This window comes from Sorex araneus, chromosome X (genome assembly GCF_027595985.1).
Source record: "Sorex araneus isolate mSorAra2 chromosome X, mSorAra2.pri, whole genome shotgun sequence".
NCBI classification, from domain to species: domain Eukaryota; kingdom Metazoa; phylum Chordata; class Mammalia; order Eulipotyphla; family Soricidae; genus Sorex; species Sorex araneus.
The window spans coordinates 360,013,520-360,038,383 of record NC_073313.1 but is presented as its reverse complement, the minus strand read 5'-3'; the positions used below and the strand labels follow the sequence as shown (position 1 = coordinate 360,038,383).

General features: G+C 49.3%; 1 protein-coding gene across 4 annotated transcripts in view; it reads left to right on the top strand.

Annotated features, from left to right (window-relative positions):
* DTNB (dystrobrevin beta) overlaps positions 1 to 24,864 on the top strand; it is a 242,437-nt gene that overhangs the window by 23,271 nt on the left and 194,302 nt on the right. For 2 of the 4 annotated variants that reach the window (XM_055121021.1, XM_055121020.1), the window contains exon 2: positions 22,162 to 22,229. The exons of 1 other annotated variant lie outside the window; for it this stretch is intronic. In XM_055121021.1, coding sequence (XP_054976996.1) covers positions 22,163 to 22,229 — 67 coding nt within the window. In that variant the 5' untranslated portion in view covers position 22,162. Of the gene's footprint in view, positions 1 to 22,161; positions 22,241 to 24,864 lie in introns of all 4 variants that reach the window. One more of the 4 variants, XM_055121022.1, reaches the window with a different exon arrangement.

Below are 24,864 nucleotides of genomic sequence, written 5' to 3'. Positions count from 1 at the left end.
TTTTTATTACAATTGAGATGGGCTGGAGCAATAGCACAGCAGTAGGGCGTTTGCCTTGCACGCTGCCGACCTGGGTTTGATTCTTCCACCCCTCTCGGTGAGCCCAGCAAGCTACCAAGAGTATCTCACCTGCACGGCGGAGCCTGGCAAGCTACCTGTGGCATATTCTATATGCCAAAAACAGTAACAACAAGTCTCACAATGGAGACGTTACTGGTGCCCGCTCAAGCAAATCGATGAGCAAGGGGATGACAGTGACAGTGAGTAAAATTGAGATATATGTTGTAAAAAAGTGTAACTAAGGGGCCCAAGAGCTAGTACAGGGAGTAGGGCCCTTGCCTTACATGTGGCTGACCCAGGATCCATCTCCAGTATCCCATATGGTCCGCGAGCCCCGTGAGGGATGATCCTGAGCACTCTACAGCCAGGAGTAAGCCCTGAGCACCACTGGGCATGGCCCCAAAACAAAACTGGAAAAAAAAAAAAGGAAAAGAAAGTATAGCTTAGTGGATTACCCAGTACAACCCTGTAATTACCTGCAGGGGGAGAAACAGAATTCTCCCAGAAACCCTCCGTGCGCGCATGTTGGTGACTGCCCTTCCTTCTCCGGGGGCTGCAGTCTGACGTGTACGGGAGTCACTTCCGGGCGCTTCTAGGGCTTTGCCAGTCCTTCGCCTTTGTTATCTGGCCTTAAGTGCTCAATGCTCCACTTTGGATTTGTTTGCTCTCCCTCTCCACTGGTTTATCCAGAATGTGCTACAGGTTTCCTTCGTGTCTGTGTCTCTGGGCTTCTTCCTTTCCCCTGACATCAGCCCTGCAGAGGTTGCTCTCTCCAGTCTGTGACATCACTTTGCATTTGTCTAAGGAGTCTTTTAGTCCTGCATTTAAAAAAATACAGGCATGACTGGACCGCTTTGTCTCGGTGCTTTCAGTCTCTTGCTTAGGAGTGTCTTCCCCACACCGAAGAGGAACAGTACCGTAAATGATTCACGATCACGATATCCTGTTAGTCACCGATTTCTTGGGCGGGCTCAGTAACATCTCATTTCGTCCTTTCCCTGAGATCTTAGAAGTCCATCTCGACTCGGCCCTCCTAATGATGTTGCACTGGGGGCTCTTCAGGGTCAGGGGAATGAGATCCAGCTTGTTACTGGATTTTGCATATGAATATACCATGGGAAGCTTGCAAGGCTGTCCCATGTGGGCAGGAAACTCTCAGAGGATTGCCAGTTTCTCCCAGAGGGAGAAGTAGGCAAAAGATATCACTTCTGAGAGCTTGCTTTTAAGTCTGTCTCTGGATGTTGGCTGTTGATGGGATTACACACACCTGGGTTCCTCTGCTGGTACCTTCATGCATGAAGCCTGTCCGAACGTGTGGAGAGGGGCCTCCAGCATGGCTACAGCTAGGTTCCGGTGGTCTTTGGCCGCCGGGAGCTCTGCTTGGGGTGGGGAGGGAAGCTGGAGCCCATCCCCTCCGAGGAGCCCCGGGGAATACAGCCAGGTGTGCGGGCAAGAGACTCTCACTGTAAATGATTATTGTAATAAAAGCATATAGCAGGAGACCAGGACTCCCCAGAAAAAAGAAAAAAATATTGTCAGTAAACATGAAGGATGAACCTTGGTCATCCCTGGTCAAGAAAGTGCCAGTGAGACCATCCCGTGATAGTAATGACATTGCATTGCTGTGCAATTAGCAAAACTTTTTTTGGGGTGGGTGGGTAGTGCTTAGGTCGGACTCCTGCCTCTGTGCTCAGGGATCACTCCTGGCTGTGCTCAAGGAACCATATGTAGTGCCAGGATCGAACCTGGGTTGGCTGCCTGCAAGGCAAGTGCCTTACGTGCTCTACTTTCTCCAACCCTTGAATTTATTTTATGTTGCTTTTGGACCCTACGTGGCTGTACTCAGGGCTTTACTCTTGGCCCTGTGCTCAGGGATCAGTCTTGGCAGTTCTCAGGGGACCATATGCAATGTGAGGGGCTCAAACTTGAGTCAGCTGTGTGCAAGACAAGCACCCTACATGCTGTACTATCTTTCTGGCCCCCAGTTAGCACAATTTGAAATAACCCGATAGACCAAGTATCAGAGAGGGCCAGAGGGGCCTGGTGGCGAGAACTGTACTTTCCAAAGTGGCTTGGAAATTCGTCCTGTAGATGTCCGCTTAGAATAACCCGCACCCTTGAGCCACAGGAGACAAGTAAAACCAACAATTCAGGTTTTCATCAGCAGAAGAATAAGTGATTGAATTGTAGTTTGTGGAATTATACTGTAGTCGAAAAGAATGACAAAAATACAACACAGTGTGAATTTTAGCAGTGTGACATTTGGTGAAGAAAATTGACAAAAGCTTACATAAGATAGCCTTTCCCCCCTCATTTATTCATATATAATTCGCATGTTCAGTGGCTTTAAAATACATTCATAGAATTGTGTAATCAGCACTGCCATTCATTCCAGAACATTCCAAAACATTTTTATCATTCCCCCAAGAAACCTGGTACCCATCACAGCCATTTCCAGTTCTCCCTCCCCACAGCCGCTGAGAGTCACTCCTGGGGCTTGCCTGTTCAATATATCATGAGAATGGAGGTGTATGATTCATGGCTGTTTGTGACTGCCCGCTCTTATATAGCATGATGCTTTCAAGGTTCATCCATGTTTTCTTGTCTAATACTCCCCTGATGCATATGCCTTAATTTGTGTCTAGTCCCATTTGTTGAAAATACCCATCCTTTCCTCCTCAGATTGTCTTAATATGGGCCTGAGAGATAGTACAGCAGCAAAGACATTAGCCTTGCATGCGGCTGACCTGCCTTTGATCCCTGGTACCTCATATGCTCCCCCAAGCCCTGCCAGGAGTGAGCCCCAAGTGCAGAGACAGGCACCCCTGAACATTGCCCAAGTGGCCCCCAAACAAATCAAATACAATTTTTTTACGTGCACTTTGTTAAATAACAAATGAGATTTATAATAGTTGTAGGATCATTCTGGTTATGGCTTTCAGTTTTGATAATTTGTGGTTTTGAGCAATTGGTCATTTTTGTTTTGTTTTGTTTTGGTTTGGGGCCACACGTGGTAGTACTCTGTACTCAGGAATTATTCCTGGTGGGGCTTGGGGTCCACATGGGGTGCTGGGAATTGAACCTGGATTGGCTCCACGCAGGGTAGGTGCCCTACCTGCTGAATTACCTCTTCAGCCTCACAGTTGGTCATCTTTATCTAAGTTGTCACCTTTATATACTTATTATATATGTCTATATATTGAATTGGTCATGGTAGTGCCTCAGTATTTACTGTTCATGGATTCTATTTAATCGCTCTTCTTAGTGATATTAGTAGTTTTTAATAATTTTATTGACCTTTTTGAAAAACCAGCTTTTGGGGCTGGAGAGATAGCACAGCGGGTAGGGCGTTTGCCTTGCACGCGGCCGACCCGGGTTCAAATCCCAGCATCCCATATCGTCCCCTGAGCACGGCCAGGGGTAATTCCTGAGTGCAGAGCCAGGAGTAACCCCTGTGCATCGCCAGGCGTGACCCAAAAAGCAAAAACAACAACAACAACAACAAAAAAAACCAGCTTTTGATTTTGTCTCTGTCAGAGTTTTCAGAAATTCTTTGTAGTCTGGTAACATACTTGGGGGGACTTCGATGTCTTAGTGTTTGTTCTGTGGTCCCAGATATGGTCTGTCCGAGTGCAGATATATCTTCATATGCACTTGGAATTAATGTGTACTTTGCCATTATTCTGAAGAGTGTTTTTTTTTTTTTTTTTGCTTTTTGGGTCACACCTGGTGATGCACAGGGGTTACTCCGGGCTCTGCACTCAGGAATTACCCCTGGCTGTGCTCAGGGGACCATATGGGATGCTGGGATTCGAACCCGGGTCGACCGCGTACAAGGCAAACGCCCTACCCGCTGTGTTATCACTCCAGCCCCAAGAGTGTTTTTTAAAGATCAATTAGATCTAGTTGGTGTTCAGGCCTTCCGAAATCTTCTTTTAAAGTTTCCCCCTTCCTTGGGACTGGAGATATAGTACAGCCGTAGGGCATTTGCCTTGCATGCAGCCCATCCTCGCATCCCATCTGGTTCCCCTAGCACTGCCAGGAGTAACCTATGAGCGAGCATCCCAAAACGGAAAACCAAGTTTTCCGCTTTCCTCACTCTGGACAAGGACTGGGTGCTGAAAGGAAGCGAGTGCACGTTACCCTGTTAGTAGCAACACTGTCAAGCAGAGTGCCCCAAAGGAAATAAAGTAAAAGAAAAAAAGTGCCTGCCCTAGAGGCAGACTGGGGGTGGGAGGGAAACTGGGGACATTGGTGGGGGCAAGCACTGGTGACCTGGTGGGTGCCAGCACTGTAAGTCTGAAAATCCTGAATAACGTTGTAACTCTGTAATTCACAGTGATTTGAAACAAAGCAAAATAAAACAAAGCAAAAGGTTCACCCCTCCCTTTGGTTTTGTTGCTGCTGAGTTTCCGCAGCTGCTAATGATGCTCACTGGGATGCACACATCCAGCCGTGGCTTCACGCACTTGACCTCGGTGTGCTCGCTGGGCTTTGTACCAACTGCAACAGCAGTGGGTTTTGATGTGAGTCTCACACACACCTGTCTGCTGGGCTGGAGAGCGTGTGGGCACAGGCTGTTGGACCTGCAGTGGGACACACGGCCCCAGGCTCCTAGAGCCACGTGACTCCGTGCCCTTTCCCTCCCCCCCTCCCCCCACACACCTGTATCAGGCCTAGGACACTGGAGGGTCGGACTGCCGTATATGTTTGTCTAGTTCATCTTTCAGTTGGGTCAGATTTTGCTTCCTGGATTTCCAGGTACTCCGGTTAGGTAACCCTTGAGGGTAGTTACATCTTTTTAGGGAATTCTGTATGCGACAGCCCACTGATAACAGCTTTATACATAATATTTTATGCAGTTGAAAGCAATTAATAGAAAGAAAATTGCATTGTCATTAAAAACAGGCCAACTGGCAGAGGTGTAAAGGGCTAAGAGTGTGTCATAATGCGGCAGGGCAGGGAGTGATAGTACAGCAGGTAGGGTGTTTGCCTTGCACGTGGCCGGCCAACTTGGTTTGTTCCCCTCTGCCCCCCCGGCATCCCATGTGGTCGTCCTTGAGCATCTCGCCAGGAATAATTCCTGAGTGCAGATCCAGGAGTAATCCCTGAGCACAGAGCCAGGAGTAATCCCTGAGCATCGCCAGATTTGGGTTTGACCCAAAAAGCAAAAAAAAAAAAAAAAAAGTGCCATAGTGCCATGCTAGCCCACTCCAGTTTGTATCCCCGGAACTACATATGGTCCCCTAGTTGCACCGCAGAAATGATCCCTGAGCACAGAGCTGGGAGTAAGCCTGAGCACTGCTGGGTGTGACTCCAAACAACCAACATCCCATATGGGGGGAACCATATGGGGTGCTGGGGATCGAACCCAAGCTGGCCACATGCAAGGCAAAAGCCCTACCTGGTGTACTATCATGCCCCTGCCTTATTTTTAAAGAACAGTCTTTGATTAATGATAAAAAATCATTTTAAGGCACTGGAGCGACAGTACCAAGGGTAGAGCATTTGCTTTGCACACGGCCGACTCGGGTTCAATTCCCAGCATCCCATATGGTCCCCTGACCACCACCAGGAGTAATTCCTGAGTGCAGAGCCAGGAGTAACCCCTGAGCATTGCCGGGTGTGATCCAAAATGCCAAAAAAAAAAATATTTTGAACAATAGTAGCTCCTTGATGCATTCATACCTGCTCCCTCTTGTTAACATCTTCTACGCATGTCCTTTTTGTCTAAAATCCACACTTGGAGTGTGTTTAGTGTTGTCCTAAAGGTGTGTCTCTGTTCTAAGGTTCCAGGATCCCCCTTCAGGGCCACTTGTCACGTCTCTTTAGAGTTCAGCTAGTTGCTCAGATGTTTCCAATCAGGGTTTTGATGAACTCGGCAGTTTTGAGGAGGCTGGTCTAGTATTTTGCAGCTCCCACCCCGCCACCCCCATACTGAGACTTGCCAGATTCGTTTCCCATGATTAGATTGGGTTATGGGAGCCCACAAAGGCAAAATGCCCTTTTGTCCACCTTCCAAGGGAACGGGCTGCCAGCGTGCACCGTCACTGTCGGTGTTGCGCTTGACCGTGTGGCCGGGGTCTTGTTTGTCTGTGTCACCCTGTGCCGTCTTCCCTCGAGCAAGGTCACTGCCAGGCTTTGTGTTCCGCAGGCTGGAGTTGCTGCAGAAGGTGCTGGAAATTCTTCTGCAAGCCTGTTTCTCATTTGTTCATTTAGCCACTCATTAGGTCAGTATCAACTTCAGGATATTTAATACTATGTAATTTTGTGGCTGAAATTGTTCCAGTTGTGGCCACCCGTCCCGGAGCTCTCTCAGTCGCCTTCTATGTCTCTGATAAGCCTGTACCCGACTGTTGGCGTGTTTGTTTGTGTTTTTAACCCACTTCTAGACCTGCTCACTAGCTGTCTGCTACTGCCAGCTTGTCTCGTGTGTTTCCTGCCATTTCCCCAAGGAGCCCCGGACAAAGGTATCGTAAGCCCCCATGTGGACACTTGGTATGTTCTTTGCTCCTGGGCTCCTGTCTCGAGGCCCTCGTAATGGACAGAGCAAGGTTGTGCTTGTGTGTGCCCGAGCCAGATGTAATCTGCTAGTATGTGGGTCATAGCTGCTTCTTGCAGAGCTGCTCACCGCCCCCCCCCCGCACCCCCCAGCAGCTGCCGCCCCTTTAATCGCTTGGTTCCGCTGTACACGCCCGGCACTGTCAGGATTATTGGGGAAGGACGGGCTTTGTTTGCCCTTAGTCTTACAGGACTGCGTTTCCGTAGCGACTTGGGGCACTGCTCCCCATCCCCGCCCCTCACTAGGTGGTTTTATACAGTCACATTGTCTGGTCACGTTCTGATTTCCTCCTGGCATCCACCCTCCCATACCCTCGAGCTTTTAAAAAGCATTTATCCACGGGGCCAGAGAGACAGCACAGCATGCAAGCACTGCCTTGCCTGCCACTAACCCCAGTTCGGTCCCCGGAACCTCAGATGGTCCCTTGAGCTCAGTCAGGAGTAAGCTCTGGGCATCACCAGGTGTGGCGCAACAAATATACATCCATGAAGATCCACTCTTTGAGCAACTGGGGAGAGAACGCAGTGGATGGGCTGACCACACACTTTGCATGCAGGAGGCTCCAGTTTGATTCCTGACACTACAAGGTCCCCCAGGCACGGCTGGAAGTGACTCCCGAGCACAAAGCAGGGAATCGCTCCTGAGCACCGCTGGATAGGGACCAGAAATCAATTTAAAAAAGGGAAAGACTCACCCTGTGTGTTAAATCTCCACTAGTTGAGACAAAAGCAGGGTCATATACCCTGTTAGAGTATCATTCGGAATAGTTTCCTCATCCTGAGGCATTCTCTGGGCCTCCCCTGATTAACCCTCGTCCCCTCCAAGCCTTTGCTAACCACAGTTATTTTACCGTTTCTCCAATTTTGTCTTTTTCAGTAAAACAACGTTGGAACCACACCACCAGCCCCCGTTTCTCACGCAGCAGCGTGCAGTTCACTTCCCCTCGTGTCTGCCTCGGGTCATCGGTGCTCAGCAGTTTGAACTGCATCCGGTTTATCCAAGCATCTGTCGAACAGCCTCTTGGCTGCTTCCAGTGTTTGATGGTTACAAGTCAATCTGGTGTAGACATTTGGTTGTGGGCCTTGTGTAAACCTAAAGTTTCAACTCAAGCGGGTAAATCCCCAGCAGTGTCGTTGTCGGGCCACGTGTGGTGGGGATCAGCTGTGTAAGGGACACTGGACACCAGGGGCTGCTTTCATCTCACCACTGACAGTGAAGGGCTGGGGGTGCTCTTGGCCTGCATTCTGGCCGGCTTTCGGTATTTGTGGTTTTTCTTTCCTTTCCTCCTGTTTTACCAGTTCATGGTGGTATCCCAGTGTGACAGCTTGCAATTTCCTAATGGCACAGATGAGAACACCTTTTCATGAACTGAATTTCATAATGCTGTGTCTGTCTTTTTTGGTGAGGTGTGTATTCAGATTTTTTGGGGGGTGCTGAATATCAAATCCAGAGCCTTGCCCGTACAAGGCGTGTGATCTACCACTTAGCCTCGCTGTGGTTCTTGGTTATTTTTAAATTAGTCTGTTTGCTTTTTGTTCCATTGGAGTTATTCTTTGTCATTTGAATTTGAGTGTTTCATCAGATACGTGCTCTGAAAATCCTTTTATCTTCCACTCTGGGGCTTCTTTTCCTCTTCTTCACAGTACCTTTTGCAGAGCAATTGATTCTGATTAGATCCAGCGAACCTATTTTTTTGTGGATTATGCTTTCAGTATAGTGTTGAAAAACTTACTCAGCTTGGCTTTGTGCTTTGGGCATTAAACAGCTTCCTCTGGAACTTCCAATTTCATTTTTTATTTAAAAATCATTGAGGGGCGAGGTATGAGAGAAACTGGGGGGACATTGGTGGTGGGAAATGTGCAACTGGTTGAAGGATGGGTGTTGGAACATTGTATGGCTGAAACCTGATCATGAACAACTTTGTAGCTGTGTATCTTGTGATCCAATAAAAAATAAGTAAATGAAACAAGTAAAAATTACTGTTTTGGATAGGATTCAAATCTAGTGATGTGTTTGGGGAGCTGATACTGGGTGTCCCCCACACCTGGTGGGCATGCAGTACTGGGGTGAAACTGAGGGCGTTACCCCTGTAAGCACGGCCTCCGCCCCTTTGAGCCGTCTCCTTGGTCTGCAGTTTCAAGTTGGAGATTGAAGATGCTTTGTTTAGAGCCTCATGTTCTAAGCAAGAGACTCGACTCTTACATCCTGTAGACCAAGGTCAGACTCTCACTTTTGTTTTTGTTTTGGGAATACTCCAGGCAGTGCTCAGGGTTGACTCCTGGCTCTGTACTCAGGGATCACTTCTGTCAGGGTTCAGGGAACCATATGTAGTGCTGGGGAGTGAACCAGTAACAGCTGTGTACAAGGCAAGTGCCTTAATCCTGTACCATCTCTCCATCCCTGCCCCTCGAGCTTTTTTAAAAAAGATTTGTTTCCAATATGTACATTGTTCATTGTAATCAGGCACAACCAGCAGCAAGTCATGAATGAATGATAAAATTCTTTTCTACCATTAAAATTAAGCTTCTGAAGAATACATACTCATGAGTGGAGTGGTGTTCAATTGTAATAAAATTATTCACAGTTTTAGGGAGCGATAGCACAGCGGGTAGGGCGTTTGCCTTGCACATAGCCGACCTGGGTTCGATTCTTCTGTCCCTCTCGGAGAACCCGGCAAGCTACTGAGAGTATCTTGCCTGCACGGCAGAGCCTGGCAGTCTACCCATGGCATATTTGATATGCCAAAAACAGTAACAACAATGGAGACATTATTGGTGCCCACTTGAGCAATTCAGTGAGCCACGGGATGACAGTGACAGTGACAGCGATAATAAAAAATTATATTTAAAGGGTGTGGTGAAGATTTGAAATGTATATGGTGAGATGGTGATCCATGGTAACTCACAGTTCCAGAAGGCCGAATCTAAACACTGGACATAGGAGTCAGTCTCCCAGTGGACAGTTCCACAATGAAATTGACCACATCATATTCAATCGAAGGTTTTGCCTGACCGATGTCACTGTTGTCCCAAAATTCCAAATGGGATTGGACCACCATCTATTTCATGCAAAATTCTACTTCACAGAGTGGGGAGAAAGGTCTGCAAAATTTAAGTCTAAGAAGGCAACTCCCAGAATGACCACCAACTGGGAGCTCTTTGGCACTATTGCAGCAATGTGGGAAGATGCCGTCCTTGACAACATCAACGAGGAATACGATTGACTGGTTCAGCACCTCCATGACTGTGTGAAGAATGCCGAGAGTGAGAAGCCACAAACTCTCGAGCTCATTCGTCAACATGGTTTGGCGCAAGCCTCAGGCAGCCACAAGCTAACATCCAAGCTTGCAAAGCTGTGCAAAGAAGTGATAAAGGAAGTCCTCAGAGAGAGAAGAGCAGCAGTGTCGGCCAGTGCAGCAGAAGCCGGGAAAAGTACTTGCAGTGCTCGCCTGTCCTTCGCCAACTACAAGACCAAGATGACTGCCCTCCGACATCCCGATGGATCTGTCACATCTTCCAGAAGGGCAATGGAGAGGATTATTCACGACTTCTGCTCGGATCTCTTTGACAGCCATGTCCACCTGCCCACATACCAAATTCCGCAGGATGGATATGTCGTTCCCAACGTCCTCCCTTCCGAAATCTGACACGCCATTTCATCGGTAAAGACGCGTACAGCACCTGGTCCGGACAAGGTCAGACCCGAACACCTGAAGAATCTGCCTCCAGTATTCATCAATACACTGGCTTGGCTTTTTACACGCTACCTGTCTGAATGCAAGGTTCTGTCTCAGTGGAAAACCAGTAGGACCGTTCTGTTGTACAGGAAGCGAGATATCCATGACATCGGCAACTATTGCCCAATCTGCCTGCTGTCTGTCATCTACAAGTTGTTCACTTGTGTCATCCTGAATAGAATAGACAGAATACTAGACGAAGGACAAGCATGTGAGCAAGCCGGGTTCCAAAGGGGATTTAGCACGATAGACCATATCCACACAGTGACCAAACTCATTGAAGTTTCGTGAGAGTTCAAGATGCCGCTCTGTCTAACGTTTATCGACTTAAAGAAGGCCTTTGATTCTGTTGAGACTGAGGCAGTCATTGAAGCCCTAGCCAAACAGGGCGTTCAAACTCAGTATATCAAAATCCTTCACGAGCTGTATTGTGGATTCACCACCAGGATCTCACCATTCTACAAGGAAGTGATCATTGATGTAAGAGAGGGGTGCGGAGGGTGATACCATTTCACCGAAACTCTCCAGTGCCACCCTCGAGAACATCATGGGACAACTGGAATGGGAAGGAATGGGAGTGAAGATAGACGGTCGGCAATTACACCACCTCCTCTTCGCTGATGACATTGTTCTCATAACACCAAACATTGGCCAAGCGGCACAAATACTGGCTGACTTTGACCACGAGTATGGAAAGGTCAGACTGCAGCTGAATCTCAACAAGACGATGCTCATGAAAAAGAAACTAGTCCCTGAAGCTCCATTTGCTCTCAATGGAACGAACATCTCCGAATGCAGCAGCTATGTGTACCTGGGTCGAGAAATCAACATGAGGAATGACTTGGCGCCAGAACTGCGCAGGAGGAAGAGAGCAGCGTGGAATGCCTTCAAGAGCATCGAAGAAGTGGTTAAGAGAACAAAGAACCTCCGACTCCGGGCACATCTTTTTGATTCTACCGTTCTTCCTGCACTAACATATGCCTCAGAGACCTGGGCCCTACGCAAACAGGATGAGAATGCTATTAGGGTATCCCAAAGAGGAATCGAAAGAGCTATGGTAGGAGTATCACGTCTCACTCACTCAAGTGAGAGAAGGAATCTGGAGTTCTGACCTCTGTCGACGGTCAAGAATCAGGGATGCTGTCTCGTTTGCCAAGGCATCAAAAATCAGATGGGCCGGTCATGTAATGCGATTCAGAGATGACCGCTGGACTAGAGCTGTTACCGACTGGATTCCACGGGATATCAGAAGACCTTGTGACCGCCCACCAACTAGATGGTCAGATGTCTTCGTCAAATCCCTGAATGAAGGATTTGAGGCTCTCCCTGTTCCTAGAGCAAGCAGATATCATTGGGCTGTGCTAGCACGCGGCAGGGACAAATGGAGACATTACTGGCGCCTGCTCGAGCAAATTGAAGATCAACAGGACAACAAGTGATACAAGTGAGATGGTTGTCACAAATAAATCAGCATATCCATCTCTTTCGAGTTTGTGTGTTTTGTTGACAGGACAGGGTGAGTGGTACTTGTGGTGAGTGCAGGTGAAGAGAGTGTGTGTGAGTGTGGATGACGGGTGTATGGTGTTTATGGTGTGATGAGTGAGGTGAGTGGTGTTTGTGATCAATACCTGTGGAGGGCAGATGTGTGGTGAGCGTGCGTGGTGAGTGAGTATGTGTGTGTGTGTGAGAGAGAGAGAGAGAGACAGACAGAGAGTATGGTCTTTCTGGTGAGTGCGTATGGTGTGTCTGGTGAGTGTGTGTAGTGAGTGTGTACAGTGTATGTGGTAAGTGGTGTTTATGGCAAGTGTGTGTGGAGATATGTGTGGGAGCGTATGTTGTGAGCTGTGAATGTGTGGCGAGTATATGGTGTTCCTGGTGAGGGCATGTGGTGTGTGAGTATATGGTGTGTGTGGTGAGTGTGTATGATGAATCTGTATGGTGAGTGGTGTTTGTGGTAAGTGCGCGTAGAGAGTACGTGTGGTGAACATGTGTGGTGAATGTGTGGGATGAGTATATAGTGTTCCTGGTGCGTGTGGCGAATGTGTGTGTGAGTACATGTGGTGAGTGTGGTAAGCGTGTGTGGTGTGTGGGGTCTCCTCTCAGCAAGTACAGCACAAGGTCAGCTGTTGTCACAGAGTGCACATTCCTCACCAAACTTAGCATCTTTTTTCCCCCCTGTTGTACTGTTGGTCCGTGAGTAGGGGGGGCTCTCCCCTGCTGCTTTTTGGGAGACTAGATGGTACCGGGGACCGACCCTGGGCCCCTGCATGGCAAGGCCTATGCTCTAGTCCTTTGAGCTCTCTCCCTGGCCCAGAACCTACTGACTTCATTACTGGAAATTTATACCTTTGTTCAACATCCAGAGCCTAGTCCCTGGCAGCCATCATTCTGCTCTTTGCTTCTGAGTTGGAGTGTGTGTGTGTGTGTGTGTGTGTGTGTGTGTGTGTGTGTGTGTGTGTCTGTGTGTGTGTCTCTGTGTGTGGGTGTTAATTAGATTTGACGTGAGTGAGGTCATGAGGTATTTGTTTTTGGTTTATTTCCAAAGCCTGGGTTTGTGTGTGTATGTGTATGTGTGTAATTGTGTGTGTGTGTGTGTTTAATTGGGTGGACTGAAGCTCCCGGAGGCTAGGATCCGCTGAGGACTGAACATTTCTGAAAAGCGTCGTGTCTGAAAAGGAGGTTTTCTCCGTGTGCCCACAGGATGAGTGCCAGGAAGGGGCGGGGCCGCTCCCCGCATCGTCGTCACATTTTATTTGCCCATTACCTCGGACAAAGGTTTTGGCAGTTGGAATGGGAAAAAGGGTGGAGGTGAGCGCGACTGTGAGGAAGGAAGCTGCAGGGTTTGAAATTAGAGTTGGGCTGGAAGGAATGATAAGGAGGAGTTGGCTGTCTCGTGGGGAGGCGGCTGAGGCAGGGCGCAGTGCCAGGGCGGCAGGAAGTGGGGCTGCGCTGTCCCTTGCCCCCTGCTGCTCTTCTGGGTTCTCTGGGGAAGACAAGGACAGAGAATCAGGTGTGGCAGGAAGATTCGGTTTTCTGTGGGTGTGGAGCAGTGAGAAGCCCGACCCCAAAGGTGCAGGTATCAGCAGCATGGGCATGGTGGGCCAGAGAGAGTCGGGGGCTAAGGGCGCTTGCCTGGCACTCAGCGGACTCCAGTCAGTCCCCGGCACGGCATAGGGTCTCCCAAGCACCACCAGGGGTCTCCTGAGTGCAGAGCAAGGAATAACTCCTGAGCACTGTCAGGGTTGGCTTCCCCAAACCAACAATGCCCCCCCTGTCCCAAAGCTGGCTCTGGAGGGTTGGAGCAATAGGATAGCCTTGCACACGGCCCACCCAGACTTGATCCCACAGGGTCACCTGAGTCCTGCCGGGCATGAAACCTGAGCAGAGCCAGGAGTAAGTCCTGAGCACCTCTTGGTGTGGCTCAAAAACAGACAACCCCTGCCCCCCCCCCCCGAAAAAATTAACTCTTGTTCTGGGGTGGAGCCCCACTTTCTTTGAAGCTGGGGCTGTTATTTGTGGCGGTCTTCATTGGCTAATGTTTGAGTTCTGGGTGCCTTCGAGATGGAAGGACTTCATTCACGGTTCAGTCCTCTCGGGGCTGACACCGGGCAGCGGCTTTGGAGCCAGGGTTTGATTTGGGAGGTCACCCGGGGAAGACCAGTAGGGGACGGGAAAGTTAGCAGCGGGAGGGCACTGCGGCCCCCCAGGACTCTGGTAACCACTCATCTTTTCTCTGTGTCGGGTGTGATTGGTTTGCAATTTCCATCGGTTCTGCTTACAGATGAGTTCGGACGATCTCTTTGGCTTCTTTCAAGAGTTTCCCTTTGCTTTTAGTTGACAGCAATTTGGTTATGATGTAAACCTTATAGTGGATCTTTTTGGCTTTAACTTGTGTAGGGTTTGCTGATTTTCTTGAACTTGTAGCTAGCCTGTTTTTTCCCGGGGTGGGGGGATGTTTGAGCCACGTCCACGGTGCTCAGGGCTTCCCCCTGACTCTGCTAGGGCTCACGCCTGGCAGTGCTTTGGGGGAACCATATGCCACCGGGGCTTGAACCAGGGCAAATGCTCGAACCCCTTTGCTGTCACTCGGACCACATGTCGGTAGTTTTTATGTTAAAATTTCAGCCATTATGTCGTCATTTTATTTTATTTTATTTTATTTTTGTGAGGGGAGTGAGTGGGTGGGTGGGAATGGCGGTGGTACTGAGCCTTCTGCATGCAAAGTGTGTATACTTGGCTCATGCAGCTGTACCTCACTGAATTGTTTTCGTGCCCTGTCCCCAAACTCATCTCTTCTGGGATTTTGATAACATGGTGAATGTTAGACCTTTTCCATTTTGTTCAGTAAATCTCTGAGGCTTGGTTCTTTTTGTTTTGTTTTGTTTAAATAAAGGCGGTGCTAACTTTATTTACTTTTGTTTCTTATGTAACTTTCTAAATAAAGAACTTTCCCTCTGTCCAGATTGGACATGCGCTCTGCTTGGGTCCACCGTAAGCCCTTCGCCTCTCTCCTGCCGTCTCCAGCCAAGGCTTCCCGGGGCTCCTCTCCCCACCCCATTTGTGTTGTTTCAGTCCCTTTTATTCCGTCTGTCTTTCGTTTGTCGGCTGGCCTGGCGCCTAGTCCTGCAGCTTCTGCGTCCAGAGTGTGATGTCCACTCGAGCATTTTGATAGCAGCTGCTTTGAAGTCTTGTCAGAGTGCTTGAACATCTGTGCCAGTTCTCACTGGACTCTGTTAATGATTGTTTTTTGAAAAATAATTTTTCTTGCAGACCATCCTTAGCAATGCCCAGGGGACCCCGCGGGGAGCTCTGGGTGTTCTCAGCCCACTGTGCCCGAGGCTCAGTGCCAGGGCCTGAGGCTGCGGTGCTACTTGGGCCCTGAGGTGCCAGGGACCATCAGTGCCCCCCATGGTGCTTGGGGCCCTCCTGGCGGTACTCAGTGGGCTGCTCCTAGCTCTGTGCCCCGGGGTTGCTCCAGGTGGTGCTGTAGGAGCGGGACCTGACCTCTGCCTGCAGCCCGTTTCCCACCCGTCAGCCTCTCCCTCCAGCCGCGTCTGTTCAGCTCGTTTCCAGCAGCGCTTGACCTGGTAGTAATTTAGTCTCGAGTTTCTACCCATCTTCACTGGCTGCAGTTCCCGAGTCCGTTTCCAAAGCTGTCTCGGTCACACTTGGCAAGTGTCCTCCGGTTGGTGGCCCCCATGTGTCCCTTTGGTCAGCCTGGGAGGTTGGCGGAGGCCTTCCCTCAGAGCTGAGTTTTCCGAGTTGTTGGTGCACGAACCAGGACCAGATCTTCCCGTGTGTGAGAAGGAGAAGATGTCCCCTTCTCTAGGCGGTTCCCCGGAGAGGTGCTCCTGAGCTCCTGGCATCTTCTAGGCCGGGGTGGGGGGGAAATGAGAACGGGGGTGAAAATGACCTGGAGTCTCTCCCCTGGCTTTCATCCTTCTTTCTTCTCTCTGGCTTTCCCCCGATTCCCTTTGCGTGCGCAGGGTGGGCCCGGCGCGGTGTGCTTTCACACTGGGCATCCAGGAGGGGTCGAGGAAGCGTAGGAGCTGCCCTCTGTCTATTTGAGTTCCGAATTTTTTTTTGCTTTTTGGGTCACACCCGGCGATGCACAGGGGTTACTCCTGGCTTTGCACTCAGGAATTACTCGTGGCGGTGCTCAGGGGACCATATGGGATGCTGGGATTAGAACCTGGGTTGGCCGTGTGCAAGGCAAATGCCCTACCCGCTGTGCTGTCGCTCCAGCTCCTCTAGTTGAGTTCTGGATTCTTCCCGATTCACTTGCTGCTTTTGTTGCTGCGTCTGTTCTATACGCGTCTGTTCTCTACTGGTTCATTGTGGCTTTTTTTTTTCTTGGTGGGAGGTATGGGGGCCGTGCAGCAGTGCTCAGGGCTTACCCCAGGCTCTGCACTCAGGGCTCACCGGGGTCTGTTGGGGCTCAGAGGACCATGTAGGGCGCTGGGGATCTAACCCTGGTCAGCCGTGCGCAAGACAATGTGTCCTACCCGCTCTACGGTTGCTCTGGCCCCATCCTGGCTTTTGGTGGGCATCAGGTGGGGTGTGGCCAGGCCATCTCACAGGACCAGGCTCCCTGGGTGGGCTTTTGGCACACAGCTGCAGATGCCCTCTTCCCTGTGTCCACGGGGACAGGTGATTCTGAGAGGCAAATACTATCGTTTTGTCAGTTTAGATCATTAACATGTTAAAGTATTTACTTGGTGCTTCATTAGTTTCAAAAAGCTAAGGTGAGCTGTGGGCGTGGCTCAGAGGGCTGAGTGCATGTTGGGTTTAACTAGGGCACCATTAGGAGTGACCCCTGGCCGTGACCCAGAAAACAAACAAACAAACAAAAGTATGTTAAGGACTTTTTTTCCCCTCCCATACCCGGCTGTGCTCCTGGCCCTGGCTAGGGATTACCCCTGACAGGACTTGGGACCATGTGGGGTGCCTGGGATAGAATTTGGGTCAGCTGCGTTCAAGGCAAGTGCTCTATCCACTATGCTGGTATCTGTCACAGAATCTCAATCAAAAAGTAGATTCTTTATTTGTTTTGGGTCACACCTGGCAGCGTTCAGGGCTTACTCCTGGCTCTGTGTTCAGAGGTCCCTCCCAGCCATGCTCGGGGGACCTCACAGGGTACCACGGATCAAACCCCAGGTCAGCTGCACCCAAGACAAGCTCCCTACCCCCTGCACTAGCTCCCCAGCCCAGCAAATGAAATTTTTATGCCATTTCTGGAAAGAGGAACTGAGTCATAGAGTGATGAAAGTATTCGTCTAGGGATAGATTGCCCCGTTGTTGCATTAGTCCTGAAACCACTTGGTCATTGGGCAGCAGATCAAGTAGACCTGCCTGCAGCCAGATGTGTGGAGGGGAACAGGGTTTATTGCACTTCCATTAGTGTAGAACTTCCTTGGGACAGCCAGTAAATATTTTAATGGTTTAGTATTTTTTTGTTTGTTTTTGGGCTTAGTGTAGACTCTCAGCATGCTTGGGGAGCCCTCTGGGGTACTGCAGATTGAACCCGGGCCAGCCACATGCCAGGCAGGTGCCCTGCTTGCTATCCTATTGCTCCCGCCCCAGGCAGTAAGTAATTTTGACTTTGTATGCCACATGCTTTCTGTCCCAGCTCCCCATGCGGCCATTGTAGCTTGGAAGCGTTCCTAGACAGTGCCTCCGTGAGTCTGTGACCGCGTCCCAGTGAGACGAGGCAGGCACGTGGCCAGCCTGCTGTGACCCGGGGAGTCTGGATTCTGTAGCTTGTCCATCCCTGCCCAGGTCCCGGCTTCTGAAGCAGTGTGGGTTGTGACTCCAGATGGGATTGTGTAACTCTTAAAAGAATTTTGTTTTAAAATAAATTTCTTGGTGCTGGAGAGATAGTACACTGGGTAGAGCTCTTGTCTTCCATGCTGCCAGCCTGGATTCCATCCCTGGCACCCCAGCTGGCTCCCCTCTCCCGGCCAGCAGTAAGCCCGAGGGTAGAGCCAAGAGTAAACCCTGAGCACAGCCAGGTGAGGCCCCAGAATCCAAACCAAAAGTGGTTCTTGGTTGGTGCGATCGTTCAGGGGCTTAGACACTTGTCTTGCAAGCCCCCAAACCTTGGTGTTTGAATCCTAGAACCACACATGGTCCCCTGAGCCCTGCCAGGAGGGACCCCTGAGCACAGCTGGGCTCCCACATAAAATTCTTTACATTTTATTATCGTTTTATGTTTGATTTGTTTACCTGTTTTATGTACTTCTTTTTTTTTTTTTGCTTTTTGGGTTACACCCGGCTATGCACAGGGGTTACTCCTGGCTCTACACTCAGGAATTACTCCTGGCAGTGCTCAGGGGACCATATGGGATGCTGGGAATCGAACTCGGGTGGGCCGCGTGCAAGGCAAACGCCCTACCCACTGTGCTATTGCTCCAGCCCCGTGTACTTCTTTACTTATGTGTAAAATTTTCTTGGGTAGAAAGGGGCTGGCAGTGGGAAAAAGTTCTAGAAGCCCCCGGGTGCTGTCACCGCATTAGCTCACGTGACTGCACGACCACAGGGCACGACTTTCACCTGGTGGCCATCCAGATAATGTAGAGTATACTTTTTTCAAGTATAATGCAAAGTTTTTTTCAGGTATAATCTGGAAGTTGTTGGAATAGTTAGAAAATTAGGGGCTGGAGTGATAGTACAACGGGTAGGGCATTTGCCTTGCACGCGGCCGACCCGGGTTCTAATCCCAGCATCCCATATGGTCCCCTGAGAACTGCCAGGGGTAATTCCTGAGTGAAGAGCCAGGAGTGACCCCTGTGCATCGCCAGGTGTGACCCAAAAAGAAAAAAAAAAAGAAAGAAAATTACCATGAATTTAGGAATCTCTAGGAATTTTGAGACCTCACCTTCAGAAAGAGTGATGTAAAGAAATAGCAAAAGGAAACAGGATGAAGGCGGAGTCAAAAGCCAAAGGATCCTATACATGAGTTATCAAGGGCAGCCTTTGTTTTAGTCTGTGCTTAGCATTTGCAACATGTGTCACCAGGTTGGGGAGATGGCATGCTGCTGGAGAACTGGGTTTGACCCCTGTCACCACATGAACTCTTGAGCACTGACCAGGAGTAGTCCCTGAGCACTTCGGGGTGTGGTCCAAAGTGCCCCTCTCCCAATTTTGATTATTTACTGAGAGATCAAGTTGGGGAGAAGGAAGCAGGCTTTCAAGTATCTCCCTTTCTGTTGTAATTATAGGCTACTGATGCCAACTTCTGTTGTTTTTTTTTTTTTCCAGGATTTAGATTTCATGGGGCTTTGACTATTCCTGGTGGCTTTTTTTTTCTTTTTTATCTGCTTGTCTCTGGTGAAAATTCTCTCCTTGTGGGGGAGAATTAGCTACTGTCTCGTATGTTCTAGCCTGTCTGATGACATTGCCATACTCTAGAATAGGTCAGCCTTAATAATCAGAATATAATTGCAGGATGTTAAGGAATATATATTTTCATTTAAAAATTGTTTTAGGTCAGATTTGCTCATAAATGTCCAGCAAGCAAGTGCTCCAGTGCAGATGTGGTTGATCTGTCGTCAGTTTGGGATTCTAGCATGTTTGAGGATGGTTCAGTCTGCTGAGGGGAGTTATTTGGCTTGTGCTTTTTTAAATTTTTTTTTATTTTTTTGGGTCACACCTGGCTATGAACAGAGGTACCCCTGACTCTGCACTCAGGAATTACTCCTGGCGGTGCTCAGGGGACCATATAGGATGCTGGGAATCGAACCGGGGTCAGCCACGTGCAAACACCCTACCCTCTGTGCTATCCCTCCAGCCCCTGGCTTGTGCTCTTTTGCTTGATGTTTTTTTTTTTATTTTTTATTTTTTATAGAGGAAGCAAATTTCAGCTGAAACTTTCACAAACTGGGCATCTGTACCCTTGGAATAGGCTGTTTGTGTTCTTGGCATTAATTTTTTTCTAAAGCTGAAAGTTTTATGTGGTCATTTAGATATTTGGGGTTGTCACTTTCCCTCCCTATCAGTGTCTGTGCTTAAAACCCTTCCTTTTGTTGTTGTTCATTTGGTTTTTGGATCTCACCCTGAGTGCTTGGAGCTTACTCCTGGCGGGGCCCAGGGACCAAACGGGCAGTGCCTGGGATTGCACCTGAGCTGACTACACAGAGCTAGCACCTTGAATCTCTGCTATTCCTCTGGTCCCTAAAATTTTTTTAAAAGAGGATATTTCTCTATGTTTTCTTCTCGTAATCCTGTGATTTGTAAATTAGGGTGAAGGCTGTGCTGGGGGACGGTTTTCTTTGCGCCTTGCCCCGCTGAGGGAACCAGGAATGTGTCTGCGCAGTGCCAGGTGACTGCCAGGCACCCCCAGGCCTGTGCCGCAGCTTCTGAAAGAGCAGGGGCTGTGGGGTGCGCCCTCCTGTGCCCTTGGCGAGTTCTAGCTTTTGAGGGGCAGGGGTTTGAGAGTGCATTAAAGTGAATAATTACAACAGGAGTTGATTGATTGATTTTTGGGCCACACCCAGTGATGCCCAGAAGTTACTCCTGGCTCTGTACTCAGAAATTACTCCTGGTGATGCTTGGGGGACCATATGGGATGCTGGGGGGGGGGGGTGTAGAACTGTGTTTGTCCTCTTGCAAGGCAAGTGCCCTCGCCATTGTACTATTGTGCTGGTCTTTATGTAAGATATTTAAGGAGTGATAGCATAGTGGGTAGGGCATTTGCCTTGCACGCAGCCAACCTGGGTTTGATTCCCAGCATCCTTATGGTCTCCCGAGCACTGCCAGGAGTAATTCCTGGTGCATGAGCCAGGAGTAAACCCTGTGCATCGCCGGGTGTGACCCAAAAAGCAAAATAAAATAAAATAAAGAAGTTAACGAGTGATTTGATGTGTGCTGTACTGCCTTTTTTTCTTTTTGAGTCACACCTGGCAATGCACAGGGGTTACTCCTGGCTCATGCACTCAGGAATTATTCCTGGCGGTACTCAGGGACTACATGAGATGCTGGGAATTGAACCCGGGTCAGCCTTGTGCAAGGCAAACGCCCTACCCACTGTGCCATCACTCCAGCCCCTTTGTACTGCTTTTGAGTTGTATATCTGGAGCAGGTTCATCTGTTTCCTAATCTGTGAATGGGAATAATAATAGTAATAATAATAAATAATAATAGTAATAATAGTAGGGCTGCTGGGAGAATGGAGTGAGCTAATGCAGGTGGAGGGCTTGAACCAAGAGACTACGTCTATAAATGTAAATTGCTATTATTATGTGACTAAAAAATGTCACCTTTTGGGGTCCTTTAAGTTTCAGGACAAACAGCTTTTTTGTTTAATATAAAAACAGGAGATTTGGGGGCCAGAGAGATGGTACAGCAGGTAGTACACTTGCCTCACACGTGGCCAACCTGTGTTTGATCCCCAGCACCCCTTGTGGTCCCCTGAGCAAAGCCAGGGGTGATTCCTGAGCAAAGAGCCAGGGGGAAGCCCCGAGCACAGCCCAAAATAACACAAGCAAAAACAAAAAGATTTTATTGTCTTTTATAAGCTAAAATTCTTTTCTTTTTAGGGCTTCCCTGCCCTCTAATTGCTTCCTAAGTCATACTTAGTGGCATGTTTCTCTGTGTAAAAACGATGCTCTAAAGACGATGGTCTCAGCTAATCCAGGACTCTGCAGAGAGCATCTGAGAGCTAGAAATAAGACAGAGTTCCCTGGTTGCAGCATAAAAAGCAAGTTCATGGGCTCATGTAAGTTGATTAAAAAAATATTTTAGGAGTAAATATATAAAAGGACAGTGGCTTACCCTTTTTTTTTTTTCATTTTTGCTTTTTGGGTCACACCTAGCAATGCTCAGGGGTTGTTACTGGCTTGGCTCTGCACTCAGGAATTACTCCTGATGGTGCTCAGGGGACCATAAGGGATGCCGGGAATCGAACGTGGGTCAGCTTCGTGCAAAGCAAATGCCCTCCCCGCTATACTGTCGCTCCTTCCCAGCTTACCCCTTTTTTTCATTTGTTTGTTTTGGTTTGATCTTTGGCCATACCCATTAGTGCTCAGAGATTACTCCTGGCTCTGCACTCAGGGATCACTCCTGGGGAGCTAGTAGGGTGCCGGGGATCGAACCCAGGAAGGCAAACGCCCTACCTACCTGCTGAGCTATTGCTCTGGGCCCAGTGACTCACCTTCTTGGCCATCACACTGTCGTTTTTTTTCTGACAGTCTTGAGCATGCACTGGTACGGCCTGGTTTCCTGGACCTCTTCACAGCATAACGATGCGCGCCTGGTTGAATTGTGAAATTGTATAGTGCTTCATTCTGTCTCTCTTTGTCTCTAGGATGATTGAGGAAAGTGGTAACAAGCGGAAGACCATGGCAGAGAAGAGGCAGTTGTTCATAGAAATGCGTGAGTTTTGAGTGCGTCTCGAGTCCTTGTTTGTGTGGTGGGGAATGCCTTACTCTTCCCGATGAAGTTTCAGCTTGAAATAGGCAGATATGTCGTGTCACAAGCTTCACAAAGCAAAGGACAGAGGGTAATGTGTCGTGGTGTGGAAATACCCCAGGCCAGGATGTCTCATTCTCTCGCTCACGTTGCTTTCTTAAGCAAGGTCCAGAGCTCGATGTGTGGAAGTTTCCTGGGATATATGGGGGGCAAAGGCCCCCCCACCAGCTGAGGTCCCTGCTGAAACTCCCGGGCTGCCCCGGGCTGCGGAGGCCACGCTAGGCCCGTGATTCCCTGCTGCTCCATAGACTTCGGGGTGGACAGGGGGTGTGTGAGGGTGATGCGAGGGTGCAGGAAGCAGCAGGGACACACACATGCACTGTGGTGTGTTACTCTACCATTGGAAACCTCTGTTAGAAGTCGTGTTTTTTAGAAAACTTGAGAGAAAAAGCTGAACAGGGAGTGAGGCTGTTCTCTGTATTTAAGGGACAGTTTTGCTCTCAGCCTGCGCGTCCTGATGGCTTTGGCCCGGCACTCCCCTTTCTGGACCTTGGTTCTTTGCTACCAGACTGAGTGTGTCTGGCCCAGGGGCTGTGGAATGTTGTATATACTCTACCCTCTTTCCCTTATGAAATCTTACCGGAGGGTGGGAGGGGGGTCGCACAATTAAGACTTCTTGGTCGACGCCAAGGAATCCCCCCAACCCAGTCCCTGATACATGCAGGGAATTCTCGAATTCTGCTTATCACTGTGTGAAAACCTGTGGATGAAATCTTGGTAGACCCTTTGAATTCTCAAGATCTTTTAAGACTTTAGGGTCTTAGAGTTAGAAGCAGAGTTTGACTTAGCCCCAGCCTGTGTTGTCCCAATGAGCATAATTAGATCAGCGTTTCTCAAAAGGCGCCACCTGCTACCTCATGGACCCCAAGAATGTTCCAAGGGGGCCACAGGTAAAGAAGTTTTGTACAAGATGAGGGGACCAGGAAGCAGGATGGCGGAGAAACAGGTGGGAGCGGGGCTGTGATTGGAGAAAAATTGAGAAGTGCTGAGCTGGCAGGGAAGAGATATTGATGTTGACCTGGGTAGGCAGCTGGCTGGGTGACCTTGACACACTTTGGTCCCCGGTGCTAGTCTTACCAGTCAGTTTGCAGCTCCCCTATCACAGCTGTGCTGGTCTCACAAAAGAGTGTCTGTCCCTCTGGGTTGGGATCTTGGCACTCTTGCCCATTGTGTGGGTAACCTCAGGCAAGTTACCACACTGTACCTATGCCAGTTTCCTTATTCATAATATGGGAAAGGTGCTTGCTTTATCGACAGTTGTGGCTGTTAAAGGAGACAAGTTGTTTCCACAGCAGAGTGCATGCCTCACATGCTTGGACTTCGTCCCCAGCACTGAGAACCAACCAACCAGCCAACCAGCCAACCAACTACCAACCAACCAGCCTGCAAAACAACCAACTAACCATCCAGACAATCAACTAACCAGCCAACCAACCAGCTAACAGGCCAGCCAGCCAACCAACCAGCCAGCAAAATAGCTAACCAACCACCCAATCAAACAACTAACCACCAGCCAGCACAACAGCCATCTAACTAGCCACTCAAACAACTAACCAGACAGAGGCAAAACAACCAACTAACCAACCAGCCAAACAAACAAATAACCAGCCAGCCAAACAGCCAACCAGCTAACAAGCCAGCCAGCCAGACAACCAACCAACTAACCAATTAGCCAACCAACCAGCCAACAGCCAGTCACCTACCCACCCCATCACGCACCTCACCAGCTAGCAGCCAGCCAACACAAGCCAACCAACCACATACCCACCCACCTACTCACCCACCCAGCAACTATGTACCATCCCACCACACCAACCAAACCACTAACCAGCCACCCCCCAATCAACCCACTAACCAGCCAGCCAGCCAACTAACTACCCATCCAAACAGCCAGCCTACCACCCACCCTACCACCCACCCACCAACCAGTCACCCAGCTAACCACCTAGCCAACCAACAAATATAGTTCTAAATGCAGTCTCATTAAAAATAAATGTGAAACAGAAGCGCAGGACTTGACGTAGCATGGTGGTACTCTATCTGGTTAGTAGTGTCTTTTTTTTTTTTTTTTACCATGATGCTCTTTCTAACTGGAGCAGCTTGTTTCTGCTCTCGGACCCTCTCACACGCATGCTCCGCATCTCCGACTCCCTCCCGGACAGGGCTGGTTTCCTGCTGCGTGCAGGGCCCTCGCTCTCACCCCCTGCCTTGCCTGACATCTCGTCTCCTCGGTCCTGAACTCCCCACTCCGCAAATGTGTCAGGTCTCTGTGGCTTCATTCTGCCTGTCGTTTCTGCCTGTTCTGTGAGACTTAGTGGAGGCTCCTTTCCAGTTCCTGCAGACACAGTTCGTGAGACTCTGCTCTGCTCCCAGCACGGCTGTAGTTGTCAGGGCCGTGGGGACAAGCGAGACATGTCCCCAGCTTCTCTCAGATGTTTCTGTCTCAGGCAGAGCAGGGAACCAGACACACATGTTGGTGTCTGGGAGCCTTCAGCAAGGTGCACACATCCGAGGGAGTCTTTGTGGGTCGTGGCTGCAG